The 26377-nt window shown below is 45.9% G+C and overlaps 2 protein-coding genes across 8 annotated transcripts; one reads left to right on the top strand and one right to left on the bottom strand.

Moving 5' to 3' along the window:
• CENPX (centromere protein X) lies at window positions 1-8386 on the bottom strand. Of its 2 annotated transcripts, none has more exons than XM_083430243.1 (5): window positions 8263-8386; window positions 2125-2176; window positions 1898-1951; window positions 951-1039; window positions 1-753 (listed from the first exon to the last, which is right to left on the bottom strand). In XM_083430243.1, exons 1-5 carry the CDS (start codon window positions 8299-8301, stop codon window positions 739-741), a joined length of 249 nt encoding a protein of 82 aa, XP_083286369.1. In that variant the 5' UTR covers window positions 8302-8386; the 3' UTR covers window positions 1-738. The 2 variants fall into 2 exon arrangements, with proteins under 2 accessions (XP_083286369.1, XP_083286370.1); XM_083430244.1 differs by lacking the exon at window positions 8263-8386 and adding an exon at window positions 8105-8234.
• Window positions 7031-26377, top strand: LRRC45 (leucine rich repeat containing 45). Of its 6 annotated transcripts, none has more exons than XM_083430184.1 (18): window positions 7031-7051; window positions 10949-11261; window positions 12795-12856; window positions 13737-13807; window positions 14145-14323; window positions 15783-15911; window positions 16604-16716; window positions 17657-17715; window positions 18691-18768; window positions 20241-20376; window positions 20811-20888; window positions 21068-21179; window positions 21307-21377; window positions 22098-22190; window positions 22437-22529; window positions 23384-23557; window positions 24587-24734; window positions 25483-26377. In XM_083430184.1, exons 2-18 carry the CDS (start codon window positions 11024-11026, stop codon window positions 25677-25679), a joined length of 2031 nt encoding a protein of 676 aa, XP_083286310.1. In that variant the 5' UTR covers window positions 7031-7051; window positions 10949-11023; the 3' UTR covers window positions 25680-26377. The 6 variants fall into 6 exon arrangements, with proteins under 6 accessions (XP_083286310.1, XP_083286312.1, XP_083286308.1 ...); XM_083430186.1 differs by lacking the exon at window positions 7031-7051 and adding an exon at window positions 8402-8540; XM_083430182.1 differs by lacking the exon at window positions 7031-7051 and adding an exon at window positions 8574-8687.

Genomic DNA, 26377 nt, shown 5'->3' with positions numbered 1-26377 from the left:
CAAGGGAGGGAGACTATTTTTGATTTATTGAAGTTTCTTTGTGAGAACAAATTTATAGCAGAGGGAAGCAGCTTCTGAGAGGAATATCAAATGGTTAAAAGGTTCCAAGCCCTCTTTGATGTCATGGCCCCAGTGGAATGCTGGAAAGGATTGAGGGACAAGCACTGTTTATTTATAAAATAAAGATCAGGTACCTGATGCTGGCACAGACCCGGGGCTCGGCTCCTGTTTAAGAACTCAGACAGCAGACGGGCCCGGAGCTGGCCTTTAAATGCCTGCTGAGGTGATGAGAGCCCATGGTGTGGGGAATGCTTCCAGGCATACTCACTCTTTCCACACACCCCTACAGGAAGGCACCTGCTTCTCCCATTGGAAAAGAAAGTGTAGACTCTGCCTGGCTGTGAATCGGAAACAGCAGCAGGCTAGGACGCAGCCTCAGATGGTGAGTGTCACTGACTCCAGGCATCCCATCACAAAGAGGGAGGGGTGGGGGGAGAGAGAGAAAAGATTCCAGCCCTTAGCAGCCAGCCTTAGACCATCACGGAGTGCCCAGAAAGAGAGATAGCAAACAACCGCAACTGCGCTGGCAAGGAAGGAGAGAGGTGATGAGAATATCGTCCGAGCAAGCAGAATCACGGCGGGGCAGATTCCATTTCAAAGCCTGTCTTCCACTTTGCTCCAGAGGTCAGGCCACGATCTTCCCCCTAGCAGGAATGTGGGCTTTGCCCCATCAGGTTTCTAGAAGTCCAAAAGCTGTAAACATTAAGCGTTTTTAAGTTACTGTGAGCAAAGAGTTCTCCCCAAACTGTTTGGCTGATTTGCCTGAGTTCCAGTTGCCCAGTGAGGATATTACTAACCAGCCAAACATCCCCCCAAAGGAAGGGGATTAAGATGCCTTTGCCCACATCCTTATCCTGTTAATTTAGGAATCCAAGCTGTGCGTTACATACCAGCTGCGGCAGCACTTTTTCCACGTGCTCCACATCCACCCTGGTCAGGTCCTCCGTTTGAGCCTGCCGTGCGGCTCGTGCGGCTGCCTCTGCAAGAAACACACAAGGCAGGCAAGGTGCAACAAGTAGGTACTGGGAAGGGTAACAGAAATGGCCTTTAGGGAGGAATGACATCAGTCAAGTAACAAAAAAGTTACTTTGAGAGGCTTTGCTTGGGAACAAATAAGTCTGCAATTCACAGTATTAATACTGGAATTCCACCTCAGGAAGTGTTAACTTCTCAGCACTCAGCACTTTTTCAACGTTCAGGCAAATGATCCCCAAGCAAAGCATGTGCTACCTTCTGAATGTGCACATGTCCACCTAGCTCCACCTAACTGCTGAGGCTCCAAACAGTCATGGTTGGGGAGCCTATGGCCCTCCAGGTGCCGCTCAACTCCAATTCCCATCAGCCACAGTTAGCATAGGCGGTGGCTGCAGATGATGGGATATGTAGTCTTGCAACATCTGGAGGTCCCAGGTTCCCCACCCCTGCAGCAGATCATGAACTCAAGACTGCCGAGAAAGTCCTAAGCTTTATATATCTGATGGAAGCATCATGAAAAATAAGCTTTCAGCATTTAAGCTGTACCTATTCTGTATCAAGCCTGGAAAATCAAGCTCTATTGCCTGGTTAAAGTGTAAGGTTTCATGAAGAATCTACTAGTTTCTGATAGAAAGATCAAGGTGTTTTTTTCTTCAGGACTTGGTTTTTGTGCTGAAGTTTATTCTTCCTTCTAGTATCTCCTGTCGACTTGTACTGCCTTCTGAATGAGCCGTGAGGCTACACCTTAAAAGAATAAAGAGTTTTTATAGTCTTCTGATTTTTGCACTAATTTTTATCCTTCTGTGTCATTCATCTGTGACTGCCATTCTATGGAAAAAAGGCACAGTCCTTTACAACTTACCTCGCACGAATACTTTGAGCATTTCTGCCATGAGCAACAGAGCATCACCACTGACTGGAAAGAGGGGAAAAAGTAACCATGAGAAATGCCCAGCCCAGTTATCTGCCCACAACCCAGGAATCATGGTTACCTCTGATATTCCAGGGCATGATCTCTCTACAGAAAAGTTTGGCAAGATTGCGAGCAGGAATTGGCCTCCTTATTGAGACAGAAGGGAAAGCAATTACCTCGTGTTTTGTCATCTTTGAAGTGGAGCTGGAGCAGTTTGTTCACGGTCTCCTGCATGGAAAGGAAATCAGTCAAGGGGTGTTAATGGAGAAAAAGTGAATCTCCCTGTCTTTCCATTTCAAAGAGATATAAAATAGGTAAAGCAATATCTTTTATGAGATCAACTTCTGCCGGTGTAGGAGTACATCAAAAGAAGCTCAGCCAATAAAGTATATTACCTTACCTGTTTTGCATCTCATTCTCTGGGACCAAGAGAGCAACAACTATTGATGCCAATCTTCCATCCCTGGGCAGGGACCACATAACTGGCTCCATCACCCACCATTTCTCTGTTGCTGAGGCCCAAACTTTTTTTATTAATCGGCAATAATTCTCCCCCCCACCAACTGCCTTATTTGTGCTATCTTATTTATTATAGGGGTTTTTAATTCTGCCTTTCTGCTCTGAATACAAGGGTACCCAGGTTGGCTCTCATCAGGGTAAAAACAATACATAATGAGAACACTAAATCTCAAAAAGCAGCAGCAGCCAAGAAAACCATACTGGAGATGAAAAAAGGAAAAGAGACACTAAAGTTGGGCCAAAAGCTAGCAAGAAGGTCCTAAACCTGAGGCAGAAGACCAAAAAGCAAGGGGGCTACGTGGCTCTTCCTAGACAGACAGTTCTACAACCGGAGTGCTCCAAACAGAACTGCCCTCTTTTCCTGTTCCCATCCATTGTACCTCAACTGATGGTAGGACATGCAGAAGGAGCCTCTTCAACCCAGCTCAGTGGCTGGATAGAATTGCATGAGATTAGAATCATGTTAAACAATTTTTAGTTGACTAGTCAGCAACATCCAAATTCACACATGAATTTCTCAGAATAGGTTGCTCACTTGCACCTTCAAAAAGGAAAACTAACATTCACTGCCAGATGGAAAGGCCCTTTTTAGCATTTGCTCTCCTGTTCTGTTAGAACCAGAATAAACTAAAGAAATAAGGTGTATGCCCTTAGCTTACAACCATCCCAATAAAAAAATGATGCCCTTCTATTAATTAACTAGGGTTGCATCCAGTGAAATCATTGAGCTTAAGACAAGGAATTCTGCATACACAAAGGGTCTTGTTCTCCACATATACAGTGGTATCTTGGGTTAAGAACTTAATTCGTTCTGGAGGTCTGTTCTTAACCTGAAACTGTTCTTAACCTGAGGTACCACTTTCGCTAATGGAGCCTCCTGTTGCTGCTGCGCCAACACGCGATTTCTGTCCTCATCCTGAAGCAAGTTCTTAACCCGAGGTACTATTTCTGGGTTAGCAGGGTCTGTAACCTGAAGCGTCTGTAACCCGAGGTACCACTGTAATCCCTCTCCCAACCACCACTGCACCAATCTGCTCTGGAGGTTTGGGGAAGCCCCAGAAAAGATTAATTTTATTTATTTCATATTTCTTCCATCTTTTCCTCTAAGGTAACTTTCAGTTCTTGGTAGAGATGTTACCACATCAAATCCTGTGAAGTGGGATTTACTAATTTTAGCCCTGGCTTTCTGGACTGGTATATAAAGTAGCACTGCACACTAAGAGAAGAAAGATGTATAAAAATGAGAGTCATGAAAAACTATGCATTACAGTGACTTACAGTTTTAGGAATTAAAAATTGCTCAAGAAAGGGACTGGTATGAACGTAAGTACTAACAGAAGCTGCAGTGACTGTCCCCTGAATCACTTCAGATGAGCCAAAAAACAGCATCTTTGTAAAAGCAAATTTAGCAGCTAGGCCACAAGTGAAGAATGTTTGTGGTGTACTGAAGATATAAAAATATTTCAAGGAAAATGCAGTTGTGTTGTATTAACAAAAACAATATAAGGAAGACACCAGTGGCAACAACATTATACTGGTTCAGTACTTATTAGGCTTTTCTTTGAAAATTCTGTTCAGGATACCAACAAACACTGAACAACAAAATATGACGTAAGTGCTTGGAGTACATAGTATGAGAAAGGATGAAGGAACTCTTGGGAAAGAGACTTGAAGAGATATATTAACAATGGCTAAATATCTTAACAAGTTGTCAGACAAAAGGGTGATCTACCAGAGCAGTTAAAGAACAGAGCACCAGCAAAATAGATTGACTGCTATTAATTTATCTCCAAGCATTTTAATCTTGCTTTTCTGTTTTAAAAAGACACCAAAATCAACATCTATATAATACAGTGGAAAAGCTATCAGCAAAAGCTTCCTAATTTTAGGAACAGCTGATTAATGTATCAAGTTATTTGTTCTATGGAATTTGTGGTAGTTTAAGTAACTTATGAAATAAGTTTTTGGTTCTGGAGGCGAGTTCAAAATATCTTTTTCAACTCATGATTAAATCAGTATTACCCAACCTGATTCTCTCCAGCTGTTGCTGACTACAATTCCCATAATCCCTATTGGGTGTTTCCACCAGGGCTGATATGAGTTGGGATCCAAAACATCTGGAGGACAACAGGTTTGGGAAGGGTTAATTAAAATGTCAAACTCTTTCTTCATCCAAATGGAAAATACTAGCTTGATTAATGTATTGTAAGAAAGCCCTATCCAACACCCCTATGAGGGACTGGCAGTTAAGGTAAAATAATAATGACAAATAAGATCTAGGCAGGACTGTGCAGAAATGGCTGTAATCAGGATGCTGGTTGCCAAAGCTGGATTAAAAAAAGTGCCCCCCCCCCGATTCTGTTGCAAAGGATTTCTAATGATAATTTCATTTTATAAGCGGTTAATCAGCCGTCTGAGCCTTAACTCCGTACCAGAGTCAGGAACATGGCGGCATGCCTTAAAGCAAGTCAGACCATTGCTTTGTCTAGCTCAATATTGTCTGTGCCAGGTATGAAGAACCTTTGACACTCCAGATGCTGCCATACTACAATTCCCATCAGCTCCAAGAAACGACCAATGGCCAGGGATCATGGGAGTTGTAGTTCAGCAGCGTGTGGAGGCCAAAGCTTCCCCACATCTGGTTGACACTGATGGGAAGTGGCTCTCCAGGATTTCAGACAAAGGTCTTTTCTGACCCTAGCTGGAAATGCTGGGAACTGAACTAGAGATGCTTTGCCACTGACTACAATCTTTCCTCTAAATCTTTTGAAATCAAAGGGTTTGAGCGTGCCTAACTCAGCATAACATCTAGATTAGTATATAAAGAATCCTTTGCACAAGAAGGAACAGCTTACGGATTTTATCATGTGGGCCTGCTAGAAAATAAAACACAAAATTAACTAGGCTGTAGCGCTACCTGCTGCATATATCTGGAAGTGCTCTGGAGAGTTTCACCAGTTTAGCATATTCCATTAAGAGGGTCAGTAGGAAAGGGACTGAAAGTCTGCCAATATCATGATGCCATTCTACAAAGCTATGGCACGTGGAATGCTAGCTATAATTCTGGTTGCCTTGTGTGATCAAAGGACTGAATCAACTACCTTATGAAGAAAAGTTGCATTTGGGGCTTCTTAGTTTTGAAAGAGTGAGTATTTGGGGGGATGGCATGACAAAGGGGCATACAATGATGCAACGTGGAGAAAATGAACAGAGAGAAGCTTTTCTCCCTCCTTCCTCTTAATTGAACTCATGAGCCAATCCAATGAAACTGAATGTTGGAAGATTCAGGACAGGCAAAAGGGAGTTCTTCACACAGCGCATATGGAATTTGCTCCCACAAAATGTAGTGATGTCTACCAATGTGGATGGATTTAGAAGGAGATTAGTCAAATCACGGGGAATATCATGACTACCAGCCATGACTAAATTCACTATCAAAGGCTGTAGGTGTTTGAACGGCATTTACTGGGAATCAAAAGTTGGGAGAGTGCTGTTGCTCTCAAGTCTTGCTTGCGGGCTTCCCATCAGCATTTGGTTGGCCACTTGGAACAGGGTTCTAGATTATATGTGCCTTTGGTCTGATCTAACAGGACTCTTCTTATGCTCTTACCATGAAAGTGTGAAAGTGCATTTAAAACATTTTTACCAGATTCTTTGGCCAAAAAGTCCCCCAGGGCAGCTTACAAGGGTCAGTCTTATTACAGGATGAATGGAGAGACATCTGCTCTGATCTCCCAAAAGTTATGGTTCGGTTGTAGCACACCTGCTTTGCAATCAGAAGGTCCCAAGTTCAGAAGCCAGCCTGGAAGCATTTTAACTCTTCCTATTACTTTCCTTTCCCCTCTTCTGAAATTTAAGTTTGCCCATGTTTGACTTCAGGGGCAGGATTCCACATTCTTGTATGTTTAATTTAATAGGGCCGTGGTCTCTTTTCCCAATCAGTTCAACATCATTTACATCTTGCAACAGGTCCTGGGCTACCACTCAGGTTTCTAGCTATAATCCTAACTAGTACTGTGGTCTGGAGGGGCTGAACAAAGTGGCAGGACCAACACTGCACCCACAGCTCTGTCACCATCACCAGGTGGGATGCTGGAGCAAGGAAGTAAGTGTATCACAGCAGCAGCCTGCAGCTGGTGCAGCAATAAGGCCTGATGCCACAACACAGCATTACTGGGACAAGCTTGGGATCCAACAGCACATCTGACAAGGTAAAGGGGAGCTCCATACTTGTGGCGTGACGCCGGTATCTCCCTGCAGGCAGCAGGGCTGGGCAGAGAGACGCCTCTGCCCAATTCAACCCCCTCTCCAGCCTGTTGTGAAGGGCATTTAGGTTGTTCTGTAATTCCAAGGTCATTCCCATTTATTTGCTTTCTTCCCCAACAGTTTCATGGCACAGTCATTTACATACGTTTTCCTTTGTCACTGCCTGAACGTGAGTTCACCTAAGCAACTTGAAGGCAGCTTAAGTTACCCATTATTACAACATCCATTATTACAATTATTTTCACACTCCCAGCCCTCAGATTTCTATAGCAAATGAAGGCCATTACAAAATGACCTGCAGGCAGACATAATATTACGGTGGGTAGGCAGCCCTGGCTAACTTACAAATCCAGACGCCAGGGGCAAAAAAATCCCTCAAGCAAGTGGGAGGGGGGGCAATGGATAGGGCTTAAACACTACCAATTCATGTCTCTCCCCAACACCACTTTATAGTGGAACCTCCTTGGTCCTTCCCCAACCCCATTCCTCATCCAACGCCTACCCTTTAAGGAAACCACCCCGGCTTCTGAGCACCCATAATCTGATTCTCCATAAGAAGATTAAGCCCAACGCTTGCAGTCCTGAATTGGCCAAGCTGCTCTATCTATCCACTACAGTGGTACCTCGGGTTAAGTACTTAATTCGTTCCGGAAGTCTATTCTTAACCTGAAACTGTTCTTAACCTGAAGCACTACTTTAGCTAATGGGCCTCCTGCTGCTGCTGCGCTGCCAAGCACGATTTCTGTTTTCATCTTGAAGCAAAGTTCTTAACCCGAGGTAATATTTCTGGGTTAGCGGAATCTGTAACCTGAAGCGTATGTAACCTGAAGCGTATGTAACCCGAGGTACCACTGTATTCTTTAGTGCCCCCAAATCCAAATACAGTGGTACCTCGGGTTACATACGCTTCAGGTTACATACTCTGCTAACCCAGAAATAGTACCTCAGGTTAAGAACTTTGCTTCAGGATGAGAACAGAAATCGTACAGCGGCGGTGCAGCAACAGCAGGAGGCCCCATTAGCTAAAGTGGTGCTTCAGGTTAAGAACAGTAACAGGTTAAGTACGGACGTCTGGAATGAATTAAGTATTTAACCTGAGGCACCACTGTACGACCCTTCCTCTAAACCTGTGCTTCCCAGACTTGGGTCTCCAGCTGCTGTTGTTGTTTTTTGACTACAACTCCCATCATCCCTAGCTAGCAAGTCAGGGAGGGTGGGAATTGTAGTCCAGAAGCAGATGGAGACCCAAGTTTGGGAAACACTGGGAGTCTAAACCAAGAGCCCTCCCAAGACACAGGTCTTCCCTGAGGGAACCTCTTTAGCCTTCACAGCAGGATTTGCAGAACTTGACAAGCCACTGAAACAACTTACATAGAAACCTTCCCAAGTTCCTGCCATAACATTTTAGCGCGTGTGTGTAAACTCTGAATTCTCAGGGCTCCCTTTCACACACACACACACCCTTTAACCGCCACCCGTCACTTTCCAAGGTGAATTCCCTCCTGGCCCCCTGCTCCCCCCGTACTGACCTTTTTGAAGCCTTTCGCGCCTTCTTCCCTCTTCTCCATTTCAAAGAGGACCCGCCCTCTTGACTCTCCTCCTCAATCACTGGCCAGAGGAGGCGCCGGAAGTCCCGAGGGCTCAAGGCATCGCGCAATGCATGCTGGAACATGTAGTCGATCTGAAGTCGGCTCCCGCTCGTGATTTCCTCCCACTTCCGGTGGCAGAAGAGGCCTCCTTGGCCGAGCATTGTGGGAGTTGTAGTTGACTCTTCCCTCCGTCTCTTGCGTTGTGCTCTCTTGACTCAGTAAGTAATCCAAGGTAGAGACCTGAACGGGAAGCCTTGTTTTGCAGGGGCGGTGGAGCCTGACCTGGGGACCTGGGGGTAGGCCAGGATCTGAAGGCAAAGCGAGATAAGAGGGAGAAAATAGGCGGTGTAAGAGCCGCAGCTCGAGTAAGTTCAGACAGGAAGGGTGGTTTTCTTGCTCATTTGGTAGTGGAAATGGTATTTTTGCCCTCATTGCCACGTGCGCCTGCTCCTGTGCTCCACTGCCATAGCTGATTTTGCTCACATCTCTACTGCTCGTAGTAACCATGTTCAGAATAAACTAGTAGCTAGTAGGATAGATTGCAAATGCATTTTGCACCAGCCCTACAGGATCATAATTCTAAAGCCTTTCCTTGGAATGAAATTTCTATCAGTAGGAATTACTTTTAAAAAAATAATTACGTCCCATTAAGTTCAGTAGACACCATACAGTTCAGTAGGCATCATACAGTTGGCACAAAGTTATTAAGAGATGGTGACAATAGTTGTATAGAAGCATTTTAGCACTATTTCAGTGTCAGTAGCTCCAGTGCCTAGTATGTGGACTTAAAGCTTGGTCCAAGCCAAGTTTACTCAGAGGTAAGATGCATTAAATTCAATCAGACTTTCAATGGCTTAAGTTCTCTTAGGAAGGCAGCCTAACAGCCCGGCCCTAAACCTTTTGGATACAGAACTACTTCCAGGGAGCTAAGCAAGCTCAGGAACTGCAACTGTGTGATCCAGTCCTATAAATGTTTACTTAGTAAATCCCACCGAATTTGGTGTGACTAAGTCGCAGTCTTTGATTGCACAAATGTACAAGAGAGGAAGTCCTACTGAACTTGTTGTTGTTTAGTCGTTCAGTCGTGTCCGACTCCTCTTTTTCTTCTATCCTACTCTTCTGTTCATTTGATTTTCTCTTCTTTTTTGTCTACTGAGGCATGAATGGGTATGAAAGTGTGGCTGAATGTATACAATTAGAATATTCACAACACGTTTTTTAAAACTGCAAGACAGTGTTGGAGGAAAGGTGTAGGGAGAGAATGGGTGAGGCGAGGTAAGAATACATATATGAAACTCTTTCAACCAATTTCTTATTGCTTTACATATTTTTCTTACAATTAAGACAATGTAAACTTTTAAAAAGCCAAGTGAGTCTAGTTTTGTTCAGGGGAAGTCTCTGCAGATTTCAGAACCAATGTAATTTGACGTTTCACACTGTGACTTGTAGACAAAAGAATTAACTGCCTCTATTGAAAAGAACTATGCTTGGCAGTGTGAGGTGATACATAATGCTTGAAATGTGATAGTGGTTACTTTTGCTGCAGTCACTGAGTGGTTAACATGTATGTGTGAACTCATCCTGAGACTGAACTGTTACTGTGAACTAATTTACAAGTAAGTGGATTGTTCTCACATAAACATAAAGTGTCTAATTCTCATCCCTGATGGCACGCTGTAGTGTCATATTGTACCTCACATCTCTGTAACAGTTTCTCACAGAAAACATGTGTGATTCCAAGGCAAATCTCCAGGGATGGAGACAACAACTTGGCATCTTTGTGTGAAAGGCTGGCTTCATCCTTCCCAGTTAAATTAATGCATTAATTTGATAACACGCACACAAAAATAAACAAGTTTTCCCGAAGTCCTGTATTCTGCAGAATGTGCACCCCAGATTTCAGCATCTTACATTTCCACAGAATATGAGAGACTAGCCAGACTTGTATTTTGATTCTGGCTAATCTCTCACATTCAGGAATCTTGTAGAACAGCCACACTATATATTTATTTTTAAAGGGTTCTCTTACACCACACGAAGACCACAGGTGCCTCTTATTTTAGAGAATGGCTGTCCCATAAAACAGGCACTGAAGGTCTCTCGAGTCCTTTTAAACATGCTTAATCTGCCAACTCTAGTTCTTGTTAAATTGCCTTCATTACTTCAGAAACTTCACCTAAAACTCTTTATCAGATTCTAATTTGATTTCATATGTATCATTATATGTGTGTTTACCCTGTGTGTTTAAAACAAGAACTCATTCGCAGAAGGAATGTCCGTAAGAAAGTCAAATATTACTTCTAAACTACAACTCCCAGCATGCCGTACTTCCTAAATAATAGGATTTGGCAGAGGAAGAATTTAACTACATTACCCATCATGCTCCGTTTCCCTTGGTTACATAGGCTGGCGCTGGCAGTTGAAGGGTGAGGCTGTATTTCTAGCAACCATCAGTGAGTGTTTGGAAACCTGACTGCTTTGTCTCGGGGTAAAGTTGGCTAGGCTGGTGCCATTCCTAGTGCCCTTATGTGGGGTTTTCTTAACATCTTAAAAGCATGATTACCTGAGAGAAAGCACTCAGCAGCATGTATCAGGGTGGTAATATCTGACTGTTGCTGTCTCCCAGGCTACCCTCGGCTGCCATTTCATACCGGGACCCCTCTTAATTCCTCATCTACGTGGAGGGGCATGAGTGACACTGATGCCTGCCACAGAGATGGATGACTTCCGACGGTCCTACGTTAGGCTGTGCAAGGAGAGCGGTGCTGAACCCCAGGAGAGTATCCTGCAGCACTTGGAGGAAGCCTCAGGGAAAAGCCGCTTGGATTTAGCTACACACACCCTTTCTGTGGAAACCTGCGGGGTCCTGGGCAAGCTGTTGCAGGATGAACTCCAGTTCACCGAGATCACGCTGAGCAATTGTATGCTGAGTGAAGAAGGTGGGGCTCTGTTTGTTCATAAGGCAATTCTTGATTTCTGTCCTTTCCTGAGAATAGACCGTAAAAGTCAAAGTCCGTGGCCTCTTTTCCTCATGGCCTCTCACCCATCCTTCAGTTGCTGATGTGGCTTTGTCACCCATATGTTTTCGTTGCGTTGCACAAGTGGGAATTTCTGCTCCTCGTAAAAGGGGTTTCCAGTATCACTTGGGAAGGAATAAAACAAAAGATTACAAGTTGCCATGGGAGGCCCAGGGGAAAAAAGGGCTTGGAATACTTGCAGGTGGCAATTGCCGTAAGGGGATTTGGTCACTATTCAGAACCATGATGCCTCTATGAGGGGTGCATTTGAAATCCCATCAAGAGCCAAACAATGATGTGTGAAGTGATGTAAAATTGATTTTTTGCAGAAAGTGGATTTTCCTGAGTGCCACAGTAGCGGAGGAAAGGGTTAACACACCCACCCACACCCCACATGCCTGCTAATTACCAGCCACCCAGGCTGGGGCGTTTTTTCCCCATAATGTGAAGACTGCATTTAACAGACTAAACCCCAGAAAATATTACACTGAAACAGAATTTTCCCAGTTCCCAAATAACATGTTGTTAACAGAGCCTCTTACACAGGGCCAGGCATACACTGCAATTTCTGTGATTGCACTATGCAATAATTGGCAGTGGGGGCAGAATGCAGCATCCTGAGAATACAAGCTTATTTCTAACCCTAAAACATGGGTGGAAAGCTTGCTGCCCTCCAGATGCACTTGTTGCACTCCCTGATCACTGGTCATGTGGGCTGGCGATGATGAAAGTCGTAGTCCAAAACATTCAGAAGGCACAGGCTTGAGGGAGACGGCCTTAAAGTATTCAGGTAAAATAATAGGAGCTGTAGGGCAATTAGAGAAGGCCAATGGCCTCTCTAGAATTGCCCCATTTTTCTTTTTTTGAGAGAAGGTGTGCCTTTTGGGACTGCCAATATGGATGAGAAACATCCAGGGGTCAAATGCAGCACTTTATCTGCCCCTCAAGGCTTCTCTCCCCCCCAGACACCTCTCCCCTGCAGACCTCCAAGTGTGGGTCCATTTAGTGTAGGCATTCCATTAAGTGCTTGAGCCTAGAGCCAGTAACAAAGCTTTGATAGCTCACAACATGCATAAGATGATGCTATAAATGAGTTCTGCCTCCCCTTTTTCCAGGCTAGAGTTATGGGTAACACATAATCCCAGAGGAAGACCTTTTGGCACCCATTAGAGCAGGGATAGCCAACATAGTGTGTTCTAGATATTTTGGACTACAACTCATCCATCGTCCGTGATCGTTGGCCATACTGGCTGAGGCTGATGGAAATTGTCCACAGCATATATAGGACATCTGTTTGGCCACTCCTGTGTTAGAATCACAGCAAGAAGTTGCTAACTACAGAGCTTGCCTGACTGAAACAAATACCTGCTGACTCTTGCTGCTCATACCCAGGGGTTGAGAGGCCAGACCTGCAGTACAAAAAAAATTAACTGCTTTTTCATTTTTTCCTTACAGGGGCTAAGCTACTACTTCATGGACTTTGTTCCAACACTGTTGTGAAATCCTTGGATCTGAAGGTGAGTCGGTTCCACTTCCAAGTAGTGGGGTCCAGAAATGACTACAATGCATCTTTGGAATTTTGGGAATCCCAGCTATTTTTAAAGGCTGAATTCCTCTTCTTCAGGGTTGCAGAGGTACAGTTTTAAATGTAAAGGCAGGAATTCAGAATCGTAAGTCCCAGTTAATTGCTTTAAACTCTTACAGGTTCTGTGCATATGGTTTTGCATCCCAGTCCTAAATACATGTGGAACAAAGCACCAATAAGAAATAACTAGCTCCTCATTACCCTCCCCCACAAGCCAAGAGAGACAGATATTTTGCTTAAGTTGCAGCTTATGATTAGCCCATACCTCAAATGTAAATAGCGTGTGTCTATGTTGCTAGTACAGACTTTTTTTTTTGCAGTTTAAATGCCATGGCTTTCTCCCCAAAGGAATCTTGGAGTCTATTTATGTACTTACTAAATTTCACCCTGCTTTTCAGTTCAAATAACACAAAGTGATGTACAACAGCAGAATCATAAAAATAATAGTTGATAATGAAAATAAAAACATAACACTGAATGTGAACTGTAGTCCACATTCACAAGAGCTAGTCACAACATCTTTACAAGTTTCTGACTCCAAGAGTCCTTGGGCAAAGCCACGGTACAAAAAGTTATTTTAAAGCAGTGTTGTTTGTAGTGTGGATGTTCTTGTACCTGACGACGAGGCAAAACAAGCAGCTGAATCCCATTTAATGGGGACCATGAGTGGGAGAGGACCATTGTGCTCCTGGCTTACTTAAGGGCTTCCCACAAGCATCTGAGAACAGGATAACAGACTAAGTGGGCCTTTGGTCTGACCCTGCCGTTCTCATATGTTATCCTGTTAACTGCTGGGGCTTGGTTTGTTTCAGGGAAACAACCTACGATCTGTGGGGGCAGAGGCTCTGGGGAAACTGCTCAGGCAGAACAAGACAATCCGGAGGTGAGCAGCTACAGGGATTTTGGGGTACACCTGCTCCTTTTGGACCTTTCTGGGGGGGCACTGTGTGCTTGTGTGCATCGAGTTCTTCGAAATCTGACTGGGAGCAGCTTTTCCTGTTGTTGCTCAGCGAAACTGGAAAGACTGAGTGGATTCTTTCTTGTCTCTACAAAATTATTGATTGTCACACAATATTACCTCATAAAATTGGTACTGAGTGCGAGGAAAATTAAAGGCTCCTTGCTTGGTGTATAGCCCTGTCTTAGCTGTGCCGTTACGTCTCTTGCCTAACGTGGTCTCTTTGCCTTTCTTTTTGACTCTTCCCCGCTCCCAACTCCAGTCTCACTTTGGAATGGAACAACTTGGGTGTGTGGGAAGAAAGCTTTGCCATTTTCTGCGAGGGCCTTGGCGCCAATGGTCACATCCAGTACCTGGATCTGCGCAATAACCAGATCAACCACCAGGGGGCAGGAGAGCTGTCCATGGCGCTGAAAGCCAATTCCAGTCTTCGGGAACTTGGTAAGACCGATCTCTCAGACTTGCTTCTCTGGGACACGCTTTCAGAATAAAAATCTACTCATGCCACACCAAATCAATCAGCAATACATTGGAAAACACAGCTAGGATTGTCCTTAGTATTACTTGATGCTCTTGCTCTCATTTTAAAAAGATACCTATCCATATTCTAGAAATAAAAATATATTATGTTGACACTATATTATACCACACTGAAATGTTTAAATGTTCCTTGGATGGTCCTTGAATCTTCCCTGCCTGGCTACATCAGTGGGGGGTGCCACACCCTTTGAGAACCACTACTCTAAGCAGTGAAGCATCTTCCCCTTCTTGTCAGCCCAGTTCCTTTTTCAGGGAAGCGATGTCTGCTCTCCTGGCTTGAGCCTTGGACTCTGCCTACATCTGAAGATATCTGCAGGGCATTGCATGGATGTGTCCAACCCCTGTCTGCACAGTGACCCTCTTTCACCCTGGGATCGTTTGACTCCTGCACTGCAGCCACAAATGCTACTGAGCAGCATCTTCAGAACTGGAGGTGCTGCTGAGGCAGTTGGGCATCTCACTTTGCAGATTTTGATACAGTGGTACCTCTGGCTGCGAACGGGATCCGTTCCGGAGGCCCGTTTGCAACCTGAAAAGAGCGCAACCTGAAGCGCCGTATCTGCGCAGGTGCACTGCACGATTTGGCACTTGTGCGCATGCGCGAAGAGCAATTTGGTTCTTGTGCGCATGCGCGAGCGGTGAAACCCGGAAGTAACCCTTTCCGGTACTTCCGGGTTGTCACGGGACGCAAACTGAAAAGACGTAACCTGAAGCGTTCGTAACATGAGGTATGACTGTACTCTGTTCAGAAAGATATAAATTTGCCCACTCTTAACCAATCAAGCCAGGGCAAGTGAAGCTTAGAACTGTACAGGTGCAGACACGGCCTTAGTGGCCTGTTCTGTGCCTTTTGGCATGAGGCCTTCAGCTGCTGAGCTTTATTGGCTGCTTGGCTGGCACCTGAAGCAACGCATGGCAAAATATTCAAAACTCTCCACACACACAACACACACACAGGGGCAAAGTCTCCCTAGCCGGCAAAGTATCCTTACATAAGCATTTTCAAGTTGCATAATTTGGTGCACACGTAAACCCATAGTAATTAATGGGCTTAAGCACCTCTAATTATGCATAGAATTATACTGTTCGTTTCACACACGTATAATAAAGTATGGATCTGTTGCTTTGCATCGGTTCAGCAAGCATTTATCTCCCTAGTACAAAAAAAGGACATGAAGGGGAATGCCACCAGAAATTAGCCTCCCAGCCCTTTTCACTGGACCCTCGATGAATTGCAGTGATAAGTAACACACCCCCCCCCGAAAGTGGCCTAGTTTCAGCTGCTGGTGTGTGAAAACTTGGAAAAGCGAGATCTTGTGTTTAACTGGTGGTCGTGTGTGGTGCTTTTCTTCTTACTTAGATCTGCGCTGGAATAACATTGGGCTCCTGGGGGGCCGTGCACTCCTGAATTGCCTGCATAGCAACCGGGCACTACGACAACTGGAATTGGCCGGGAACAATGTGCCCAGTGACATCCTGAAGGCTGTGGGTGAGCAGCTGTGCCAACCCTTTACGTGCTTAGAGTTCTATATTCAGCTGCTGCAGTGGGCTGCTGTGTACCCAACAGTCCTGTACAAGAGGGACAAGAGGTCAACATCCAGCCTGAGACCAAAGAAGATTTTCAGACAGGCTCACAGTTTTTTGAAGTTGACAGTACATCCTGGGCAGGGAGGGAGGCCAGCACATTTGCTGGGGTTTTTTTAGTTTATATTATGTGCATCTCAGAGGTAACCGGTAGGCCCCTGTTGAAAACAGAGTGTTTGGTTTACTCCAGCAAGGCTCTTCATATCTTACACTCCCCATTTTGATGCCAGATGCACAGGGAACATACTAACAGCAATTGTTGGATTTCACATTTGTGACTCTGGGACAAAACTGACCTTATTGGTCATTGGTGTATGATTGATTGATTGGTTGGTTGATTGATTGCATTTATATCCCGCCCCTTTTCTCCCAAGGAGCTCAAGGTGGTAACAGCCTTATGAGGTTGATTAAGTTGAGAGTTAGTGACTGGCCCCAAGGTCACCCATTGAGTTTCATGACTGAGTGGAGACTAGAACCCCAGACTCCCAGGTCTGGGTCCAACGTTCTATCGACTACACATCACTGGCTGCTCACCCTGAGCAGAATAGTTGGCGAAAAGGTTCATTTATGCACTTTCTCTCTCTCCCTCTGGCCCAGATCAAGCCATGGAACACAACCAAGAACGTCAAAACATCCTCTGCAAGAGTCGGAGCATGACCCAAGTGCTCAGCAAAGAGGTGATAAGCTTGAAGGAGAAGAACTCTAGACAGGTTTGTTGGCTTTGCTTGATAATTTTTGGGGGGAATGTGCTACGGAGCTGTCCTGTCCTCTTCATCCATGGATTCAATCAGGTTTTCTATGGAGTGGAAGGGTTAATTTGTAATGGTGCTTGATCTTGAGGGCCTTGCATTTCTAACATCACTTGGTAATTCTTCCCAAGTTGCCAGAGGAAGTCATTCTGATCTACAGAACCCTCTCAACTTCAGATGGCAAACTACTTTGAACATACTAGAAATTGAAGCAAGCCTGGACCAGTTTGTCTTGTCTGGTCTAGGGAAGGCTGTTACTGTAAAATCATCTTGCTGGATCCCTGTGGCCTGGTAGAATTGCTGAAGCCAAGAGAAATGGGTAGGAGAATCCCTCTCAGTGCTCTGTGTAACTCTCAGCCTCCCAGACATATCATCTGCACTAGTCCAGCTAATAAAACTTAATTCCTTAAACTCCCTGAAAGTAATCCATTTGATTGAATGAATCCTTGGTCTTCCTATATATACCTGACAAGACACCTGTGGATCTAACCTGTTGCTCTTCAGCATCTTGGTGTTTACCTTCAGCTCTTGTGACTACAGCGGTAACATTCCCACAAAAAAGAAAGACTTGTGGTCTTGTGAATAGAGCTTGAGGCTAGGACTGGGGAAACTCAGGTTCAAGCCATAAAGCTAATTGGATGAGTTTAGGCCACGCTACCTCTCAACTTAACCTGCTCCAGAGGATTGTTGTGTAGTTAAAATGCAGGGAGGAGGCATTGTGCATTTCCTAAAGCTCATTAGTAGAAGGGTGGGATTAAAAATCTATAGACGTGTTAACTGGAGGGCAAGGAAGAACAGCTGTGGCCTGAGGCTAGAAAAGTTCGACTCTTGAGTACATTGGCCTGCCTGCTGCTTGAATTTCAAACTCAGGTTACTGATTTTATACATATGTGATTTCCAGTACCTGGATATGATGGACACCATTGACAAGCAGCGAGAGGTGATGAACCACAGCAGTAGGTGAGTGGATTGTGGGCTGCAGATTTTTTTCCCTCATCAGCTGAGTCCAGACCATGGTTCCTCAGTGTTATTTTCAGGTGCTACTAAGGCGTTACACCAAACAGAAATGGTAGCATGGAACAGGGAGCATCTCAAAAAGAGGATAATTCCACTGTGGAAGTTTAGAGATATTGCTATTTTACTTCGCTTCACTTTGTATGGTACAACCGTGACATCTGTGCTGACCCTAATAGGTCTTATGGACTAGCAGTCAGAATACTGTTATTTATTTATTTTAAAGTTTTTTTTCCACCCGCCTTTCCTCATATAGTCAAAGGCAGCTTACAAAAATATCAAAACAGGTTATTCAGAGTGCTGAACCCTTGTAAAGCATTACTTGTCACATAGGAACTACCGTATTTTTCGCCCTATAGGACGCACCGTCCCATAAGGCGCACCTAGTTTTTTGGGGGGGAAATAAAGGGAAAAAATTATTTCCCCCCCCAGGCGCGGGGTTGGGGAAGCTCGAACTTCCCTCGACCCCAGCCCCCAAACAGGCAGCTCTCTGCAAGCCGTGGGAGCCCAGCGCTGGCTCCCGCTGCTTGCGGAGAGGTCCGCGAAGCCTGGACGCGCTGAGCTCAGCGCGCGCAGGCTTCAGCATGCAGGCAACGCTCCGCAAGCAGCGGGAGCGCTCCCGCTGCTTGCGGAGAGGTCCGCGAAGCCTGCATTCGCCCCATAGGACGCACACACATTTCCCCTTCATTTTTGGAGGGGAAAAAGTGCATCCTATAGGGTGAAAAATACGGTATCTACAAAGTATGCTGTGGTTTTTTTAAAAAAAAAAGATTTCTAAGAAACTTCCTTCGGCTTGTTACTGTTTGTCCCATTTTAACCAGTACTTTTGTCACAACTTGGCTGCTCCCTTCCCTGTTCTTGCTACAAAGTTTATTTTACAGATAGTCCCATACCTGGATATTGCCTCTCTCCTCCATGCAGGGTATCAGCGACACGAATTGGGCAGTTGCAAGAGGCCCTGACGGAGCGACATTCCGTGTTGAACTCGCTACAAGCAAAGTAAGCAGCAGCAACTCTTTGGGAACCTGTTGGGCAAGAGGATCAGAAAAAGCAGGATTTAATTTCCTTTTTTAAAAAGAAATATTTATTAAAAATTTCCAATCAAACCAAATTATATATTCCAAATTATACAAATTATCCAACAATCAAACAAAACCCAATGTTATGCCTAATTATAAATTTTTATTATTATTATTTAGCTGACTTCCCATGCTTCGAGATCAGAGGGAATCCTAACCATCTCATATTTCTACTGCATGTCTAAATATTACAATAATTCCCTTAATACATTCTGATGTTAATCCTTCAGCACGATCTAATTTCCAACCAGATATCTGGCTCAAGCGGAATCTCTAAAGAGTTACATCCACACCATCCAATTACAGCCCTCTTATACCACTTTAATAGTCACGGCTTCCTCCAAAGAATTCTGGGAACTGTAGTTTGGGTTGCTGAGAGCTGTTAGGCAGCTCCTCACGGAGCTACAGTTCCCAGTGTCCTTAACCAGTTCCCAGAATTCTTTGGGGGAAGCCATGACTGTTAAAATGGTCTAAGAGACTTTTAAATGGATGGTGTGACCCATCTAATACACCATCTTTTTCTCGCTACTGGGAATCCCTACTGGATCACAATTTTATCTAGAGCGAGTCACACCACCTGCACTACCACTATGCAGAAATACAGCTGAAAATTAAGAGGTGGGTCCCCAAATGCACGTCTTGGCAGAAGGTGGTGCCAAGTCTCAAAAGGCGGAAGATTGCTGTCGTCGTGTACGCCTGGAGAAATACATTGGACTTGACCTGTGTCGCATGTATGCTGAAATGGTTTTCCAGCATCCAAAATGGATATGCTGTCTCTTTATTTAGTTATCCCAATTGTTTACATTCCACCAAGGCGGCTTACAGGTAATATTTCAATTCGGTTAGTATTTTATTGTATTTTTAAAATATCTATCAAAAACACATCCTGATCCTTCACACACAACGTTCACCCTGGGGTGGTGAGGAGATAGTCAAGCAAAAACAGGCCCTGTTTATCATAGAATCATAAAATGATAGAGTTGATGTTGATCTAAGTACATATTTCTCAGAGGCATGGAGAGAATGTGGCCTTCCAGTTGATGTTGGGCACAAACTCCCATCAGCCTCAGCCAGCCTGGCCAGTGGTGATGGATGATGGGAGTTGTAGTCCAACAAATATCAGGAGGGCACCAAATTCCTCATCCCTGAAAACCCTGTGAAAGTTTGTTATACTGGGTTACCTCCTCTTGAGAATGTCTCCTCCACTCCGCACATGAGGTTTTGTGGCTGTAAAGATCTTCAGGTTGAAAGCAATTATGCAGGGCAATTTGTCTCCTTCACCATCTGATTCTGGCCACCAGCACTCGGGCGTTTGCTTTTGCTGCTTGCCCCTAATCTACTGCAGTCTTGAGCATAGCTGGAGCGGCTCACGTGACACTTCCTGCCTTGCAGGCTCCAAATGACCGAGGCCGCTTTGGCTTTGTCCGAGCAGAAGGTGTGCAACCTGGGAGAGCTGCTGAGTACGGCAAAGCAGGAGCAGGCGAGGCTGATTGAGAGCCAGGCTAAAGAGTTGCAGCAACACAAAATGGTAGGCTGGAATGATCTGGGCAGACTGGGGCCATCTGTGGCTGAGCAAGTGGCAGGTGGCCAGTGTGGTGTAGTGGTTAAGAGCAGTAGTCTCGTAATCTGGGGAACCGGGTTCGCGTCCCCACTCCTCCACATGCAGCTGCTGGGTAACCTTGGCTAGTCACATTTCTTTGAAGCCTCTCAGCCCCACTCACCTCACAGAGTGTTTGTTGTGGGGGAGGAAGGGAAAGGAGAATGTTATCCGCTTTGAGACTCCTTCGGGTAGTGATAAAGCGGGATATCAAATCCAAACTCTTCTTCTTCTTCAGCATGGAAGCCTTTGTTGGGAAAGGTGCCCAGAGCTGATGTGGTGGTGGTATGGGAAGCAGTGCTACATAGGGGGTATGTGAGGAGGATGGAAGAAGAACTGATAGTTGCCACTGCCTGCCTTTGTAGGCATCTGCTAATCGAGAGGCAACACTTCAGCGAGAACTTTCAGCAGCCCATGAGAAAAACCTCCTGCTCAAGAATCAGGTAAGAGAATGGCTTGAGTATCTGCAATGGGTAGCTTACCTGAGACACACACCAGGACCTCCTGACAGCCCATCTTCTCCTTTTCCTGCTGCCAGGCTCCTGCCTCTCCCCCTTGTCCCAGCAGTCCAGGGTGTAGAGACTGGGCTTGCCTGGGTATCATGAGAGTGGCTTCCTTCTAGGTGAGCGACCTGGAAAGAAGGTGCAAAGCACAGCAGGAGCAGCTCTTCCAGGTGAAGGAGGACCTGACCCACACAACTGCAGAAATGAAGCTACGGGCTGTACAGGCTGAAGGTGAGCAGGATTTGGGGAGTCTGGAGCTGCTGAGTGTAAACTGGGAGTCTGGATTCCCCAGAAGAGTTGAATCAGTGAAGGATCAAGCAGCTGGCACCTCACTGTAGTTCTCCCTGCTTATCCTCAGAGCGTTTGGACATGGAGAAGAAGAGGTTCAAGCAGGTCCTTGAAGATGCAGAGTCCCTTCGGCTGAAGGAGGTAAGATTGAGGGTGGCCAAGTCTTTCAGCAGCTTCCCTGGGGAGAGGGGGGGTGGCCTAAGAAGACAAACACAGATCCCTTCTCAAGGAGGCAGAGCTGACTCAAGCTAACTCTCGTGTCTCAGGTGAAAATTTAATTCCTTCATTTAGCATCTTGCTGCATAGGATGTAGGGTCGCAGAGTTTTTCCTACAAGAGGCTTCAGTCCCTTTGCCATTTCACATGACTGAATGAAGAGAAAAGGAAGGGGGTGCCCCCAAGGTGGACAGCAAGGCCCCTAAGTGGGGGATGGAAAGGTCTTTTGTTCCCTTTTGGGGGGAATTCCCCGACTGCAATCTCCATTTTCCATCTTATCCATACAAAGGAGTGGATGCTTTCACAATGGTTCCCACATTTCAGATCTTACTTCCCAAGAGTCTGGGGCAGGGGAAATACATTTCCCCTTGAAGGATCTCCCAGTTAGCCTGTATGGCTTGCTGGGTTAGACTGACTCTAAGCAGAAGCTCCATAGTCTGAATCAGTCCTCATTTCTTATCAGGAGGTCAGTTTGTTTATGTGTATATATTTAGAAAGGAAGGCTTTGCTCCCAAACCATTTGGGACAGAGTGGAGCCCAACATCCCTTTCTGAGCTGAGAATGAGAAGGTCCCCATTTGCTGAAGGGGTTACACTAGATGGTGCTCAGATGCTGTTATGTATCCTTTGTGCCATTCATAATGCAGGTAGATCACCTGAGCCATCACATGGAGGCAAGTGAGCGGTCCCTGCAGGAGCGCATCCAGAGACTGGAAGCCATCCGCATAGGGCTTGAGGAGGTGAGTGGAGCGGCAGCAGATCCTCCGCAGGGTACCAAGTCCCAGCCATAAGCTGCTTACTGCCATAGCCAACCTTTGCGTGAAAAACATACCCAGTCCCTACCCTCCTTTGCTTTTCAACCTCCTCTAGGATCTTGCATCCAAATGCAACCTGTCAGATGAGATCAGTCAGGAAAGCTGAAGTGACATCAAGATTCTTAAAACCCGAAATTGTCACGTAATGCCCTTTTTTGCTTTTGTAACTAGGAATTGAGCCGAGTGAAAGCTGCTGCCCTTGTAGAGCGAGGGCAGATTGAGGAAGAGCTCATCAAAGCCAAGAACCAAGCTAGGTTGGAAGAGGTGAGAGCGGCTGGGTGCTGAGGGTGGAGCTACATGTTATAGGAAACAATGGGGGTGGTTGCAGAAGCCGCAACAGCAGCAAACCACTTGACTTGTCCCCATTCCACCCATAATGTGTTGTACCACCTACATCGTATCACATCACTGTGTTTCAACAGCCACATGAGTGGCACCCAGTGATGTGGAAACAGGATCGGGAAACTCGTTGTGTCATAGCATCAGGGTGTGAAACCAGTGGCGTAGCGTGGGTTGTCAGCACCCGGGGCAAGGCAAGTAATTTGCGCCCCCTAACCAGGTAGGGGCAGAGAGCTGCGAGTGCGAGCGCCCCCCCCAGATGTTGCGCCCGGTGCGGCCGGCCCCCCCTGCACCCCCCACGCTACGCCACTGTGTGAAACCACTTTGAGAGAGAGGGGATTACCATTTTGGAGCAATGGGGGAGTGTTGGCATGTTCCGTGGCAGCTTCATGTTTTCTTGCCTCTGCAGAACAGCAAAATATATGTTGCAGAACTGCACACTTGGAAGCAAATTCAATATCACATTGTATTGCTACTTCCAAAAACTGTAGGTGGCAAGCACAGTCTTAGAAATAGGAATTCCCCTTTCTCAAACACACACACACACGGCTAACATGAGCCCACAATCTGTGCTTTTTGCTTCACAATGATGGCTTTTTCAAAAGTTGTATGCAATTTCAGTTGAATAACTAAAGGGTTAAAATTCGCACCAATAATGGGTGGAGGTTTTCCTTAACTGGAAGACGGCCCTAATTAGTGCATGCTGGTGTTATATATATATAATTTCAAGCAGTTGATTTCCCACCCCCTCCTCTCACATCCCCTTTTGGGCTTTGCAGCAACAGCGACAGGAGCACCTGGAGGAGAAGCTGCGGCTGATGATGCAGTCCCGCGACGAGGCTCAGAATTACTGCCTGCAGCAGAAGCAAGCAGTGGCTGAGGCCCAGTCTAGGGAGGGCCACCTGAGCCTGCAAGTGGAAGGGCTCAAGAGGCGGGTGGAAGAACTTCAGCAGGTGAATGGAGAGTGTGGTTTGGAGGCCATGGTCATTGAGTGGTATATACCGTATTTTTCACTCTATAGGACGCATTTTTCCCCCATCCAAAAATGAAGGGGAAATGTGTGTGCGTCCTATGGAGCAATGCAGGCTTTCGCTGAAGCCTGGAGAGTGAGAGGGGCAGCTATCCGCAAGCCTTCGGAGCGCTCCCCCAGCCTGTAAGCTCCAGGAGCAGCGGCAAGGCTGTGCAACCTTGCCTCCGCTCCCGGACGTTTTCTGGGGGCTAAAAACGAAGCCGCACACAGCCTCTCCCGGCTGGAGAGGTTGTGCGTGGCTAAAGAGGAAGCCAAGACAGCCAGCGGAATGGATCCCGCTGGCTGTCTTGGCTTCTTTGCTCTTTGGGGCTGGGGGGGGGGAATATTTTTTTCCCCTTTATTTCCCCCCTAAAAACTAAGTGTGCCCTATGGTCTGGTGCACCCTATGGAGTGAAACATACGGTAAATTGCCTAAGCAGCAATAATAATAATAATAATAATAATAATAATAATAATAATAATAATTAATAATATTAAAATAAAGTGGTGAAAACGGGTAGGGCATCCTTCACTGCCAGAAAACCTAAGATTAAATTTTCAAACACATGCAATTTCTACTGACTAAAGTATTGAATTGGTGTAGAATTGGGTGTCTGTAAGACATGGTAGATTACCTCGGGTTACATACGCTTCAGGTTACAGGCACTTCAGGTTACAGACTCCGCTAACCCATAAATAGTACCTCAGATTAAGAACTTTGCTTCAGGATGAGAACAGAAATTGTGCAGCAGCGGTGTGGTGGCAGTGGGAGGCCCCATTAGCTAAAGTGGTGCTTCAGTTTAAGAACAGTTTGAGGTTAAGAACAGACCTTCGGAACCAATTAAGTACTTAACCCGAGGTACCACTGTACAGGGAAGGGATGGGATGGGCATCTCCTCTGAGCCTTTAAAATGGTTCATTCTTAGCCTGCAGCCCTCTTGACTTGCTTTGTCGCCTGTATTTCGGATGGCAGGAGTTGAGCAGCAAGGAACAGGAGAAGGTAACTGAGATCAACAAAGTGCGAGTAGGGCTGCAGGAGCAGATAGGACACCTTGAGGCCGAGAGGACGGCACAGGAAGGGCTGCGGGAGAAGATTGCAGCCCTGGAGCGACAGCTGAAAGGTAGGGAATGGTGTGTCTCTGCTTCCCCGGAAGCTGCAGGAAACAGGGTGGTATGCCATGCCTGTGAGACCAAGCTGATCTATTTCTAACTCCACCAAGTATCCTTTGATGCCTTGGAGCTGGGTCTGACAAATGGGACCTTTTGCATCCTGCTTCCCTCTTGCTGGCAGATTTGGGACTGAAGGAGGCAGAGATGGCTGACATAGAGTCCCAGCAAAGGAGGAGGAAATGAGAGGGCTGTCTGGAATCCATGTGGCAGCCTCTCTCAAACTGAGAGGAACACATAAAGAGAAATGGAAGCGTTTGACGCAGGGCAGGAGTAGAAGATTAAGCGGCTCGTACATGAGCAAGAGGTGTAAAGGTGGGACCTTTGCAGTCTACCAGCTGGGGACAAAGTCACATCCAGCCCATGGGATAGAGAAGATTGGGGCGCCCCCTCTTATTTCTGCCTCCCAGGTATCCCAGATGCCAACTCCCCAAACAGCAGTGCAATTGTAGCTCTTGTTCAGTAGCATCTTTGGAGCTGGGGAAGTGACTTGTCACAGGTTTGCCCATTTTGTCATTCTAGGAGGTTTACATTCAAAGAAGAAACCTAGATTTCTCCACCAGCAGAGATCATATGGGCAATGGCGGCTTTCTGGGTTTCTGCCACTGCTGTGTAAAGCTTAGCCCAGCCCCAAGAGCATTTCCAGAATCCTGAGGACCACAGAGGTCTTGCTGTGCTGATGCTTTGTTCCTCTTTATGTAGTTCTGTCCAGCAACCACCGGGAGGCGCTACTGGACAAAGAGGGCGAAGTCTCAAGCCTACTGGAGAAGCTGCGGGTTCGTGAGGCAGAGATCTCCAGGATGAGGGAGGAGGAAGCCCAGCGAGTCAGCTTTCTTCAGAACGCCATCATGTCTTACGTGCAGGGCTCCCCGCGGAGCACTCAGAGCCCCAAGAAGTGATCATGAGGATCCTGGCTTCAAGGAAGGGAGTTTCAATTATTACTGTGGACAGGTTGTGGAGCATCATGGAGTCCATCTTCCTTATGTCGCTAGGAGATCCTGCAAGAGAGACTGCATTGCGTCAGCTTACCTGAGGCTGGGCCTGAGGTATCATTGGAGTGTTTGCCGTTGCCTTAGGAACTATTTTACTGGTTTGCACCAAAGCCAAGTCTTGTTTTTAAACCTGCAAACTGTGAGGAAGTCTCCAAGGCAAAGCCATCCATTCCAGTTTGTGAGACCACAGAGAGGTCTGGTCACACGGGCAGGAAATACAATGTCTTCCTACATGACAGGCATTAGCCTCAACCTTTGGTCTGATGCACGTTACCTCAGTGGCATGACCTGAAGCAAAAGCCCCCTCCCAGCCGCAATGTGGTCAACTGTCCTACTGTATCAGGAACAAGTGAAAGCACCCATTTTTCAGATACCCCAGATCATGTAGGTATTTCCCATGCCAGACTTTCACCTGCACAGGGACTACTGATGCAGACATGGGGGAAATTCTATTTCATGGAGAAGGTTGGGACAGGACTTGCTTTGTATAGCCTGGTCTACATCCATCAGCTCCTTCCACAGAGCGTATAATTTGCCTTCCATGCTTGGGAGGAGCTCTCTTGTTGTAGATTTCGAAAGTGATCATTACAGTGAGCGAACCTCTA

This window comes from Podarcis tiliguerta, assembly GCF_965153285.1.
Source record: "Podarcis tiliguerta genome assembly, chromosome: 2".
Taxonomy (NCBI): Eukaryota; Metazoa; Chordata; class Lepidosauria; order Squamata; family Lacertidae; genus Podarcis; species Podarcis tiliguerta.
The sequence above is the reverse complement of the archived record's forward strand: the minus strand, read 5'-3'. Positions and strand labels throughout refer to the sequence as shown.

Coding starts and splice junctions, on each gene's coding strand:
- CENPX (XM_083430243.1), bottom strand. CDS start 8,301: ATGGAGAAGAGGGAAGAAGGCGCGAAAGGCTTCAAAAAG. Junction 2,177..8,262: donor GCGCGAAAGGCTTCAAAAAG/GTCAGTACGGGG, acceptor CTTTCCATGCAG/GAGACCGTGAACAAACTGCT. Junction 1,952..2,124: donor CAAAGATGACAAAACACGAG/GTAATTGCTTTC, acceptor CCCTCTTTCCAG/TCAGTGGTGATGCTCTGTTG.
- LRRC45 (XM_083430184.1), top strand. CDS start 11,024: ATGCCTGCCACAGAGATGGATGACTTCCGACGGTCCTACGTTAGGCTG. Junction 18,769..20,240: donor TTGAACTCGCTACAAGCAAA/GTAAGCAGCAGC, acceptor CCTGCCTTGCAG/GCTCCAAATGACCGAGGCCG. Junction 24,735..25,482: donor CCTGGAGCGACAGCTGAAAG/GTAGGGAATGGT, acceptor CTCTTTATGTAG/TTCTGTCCAGCAACCACCGG.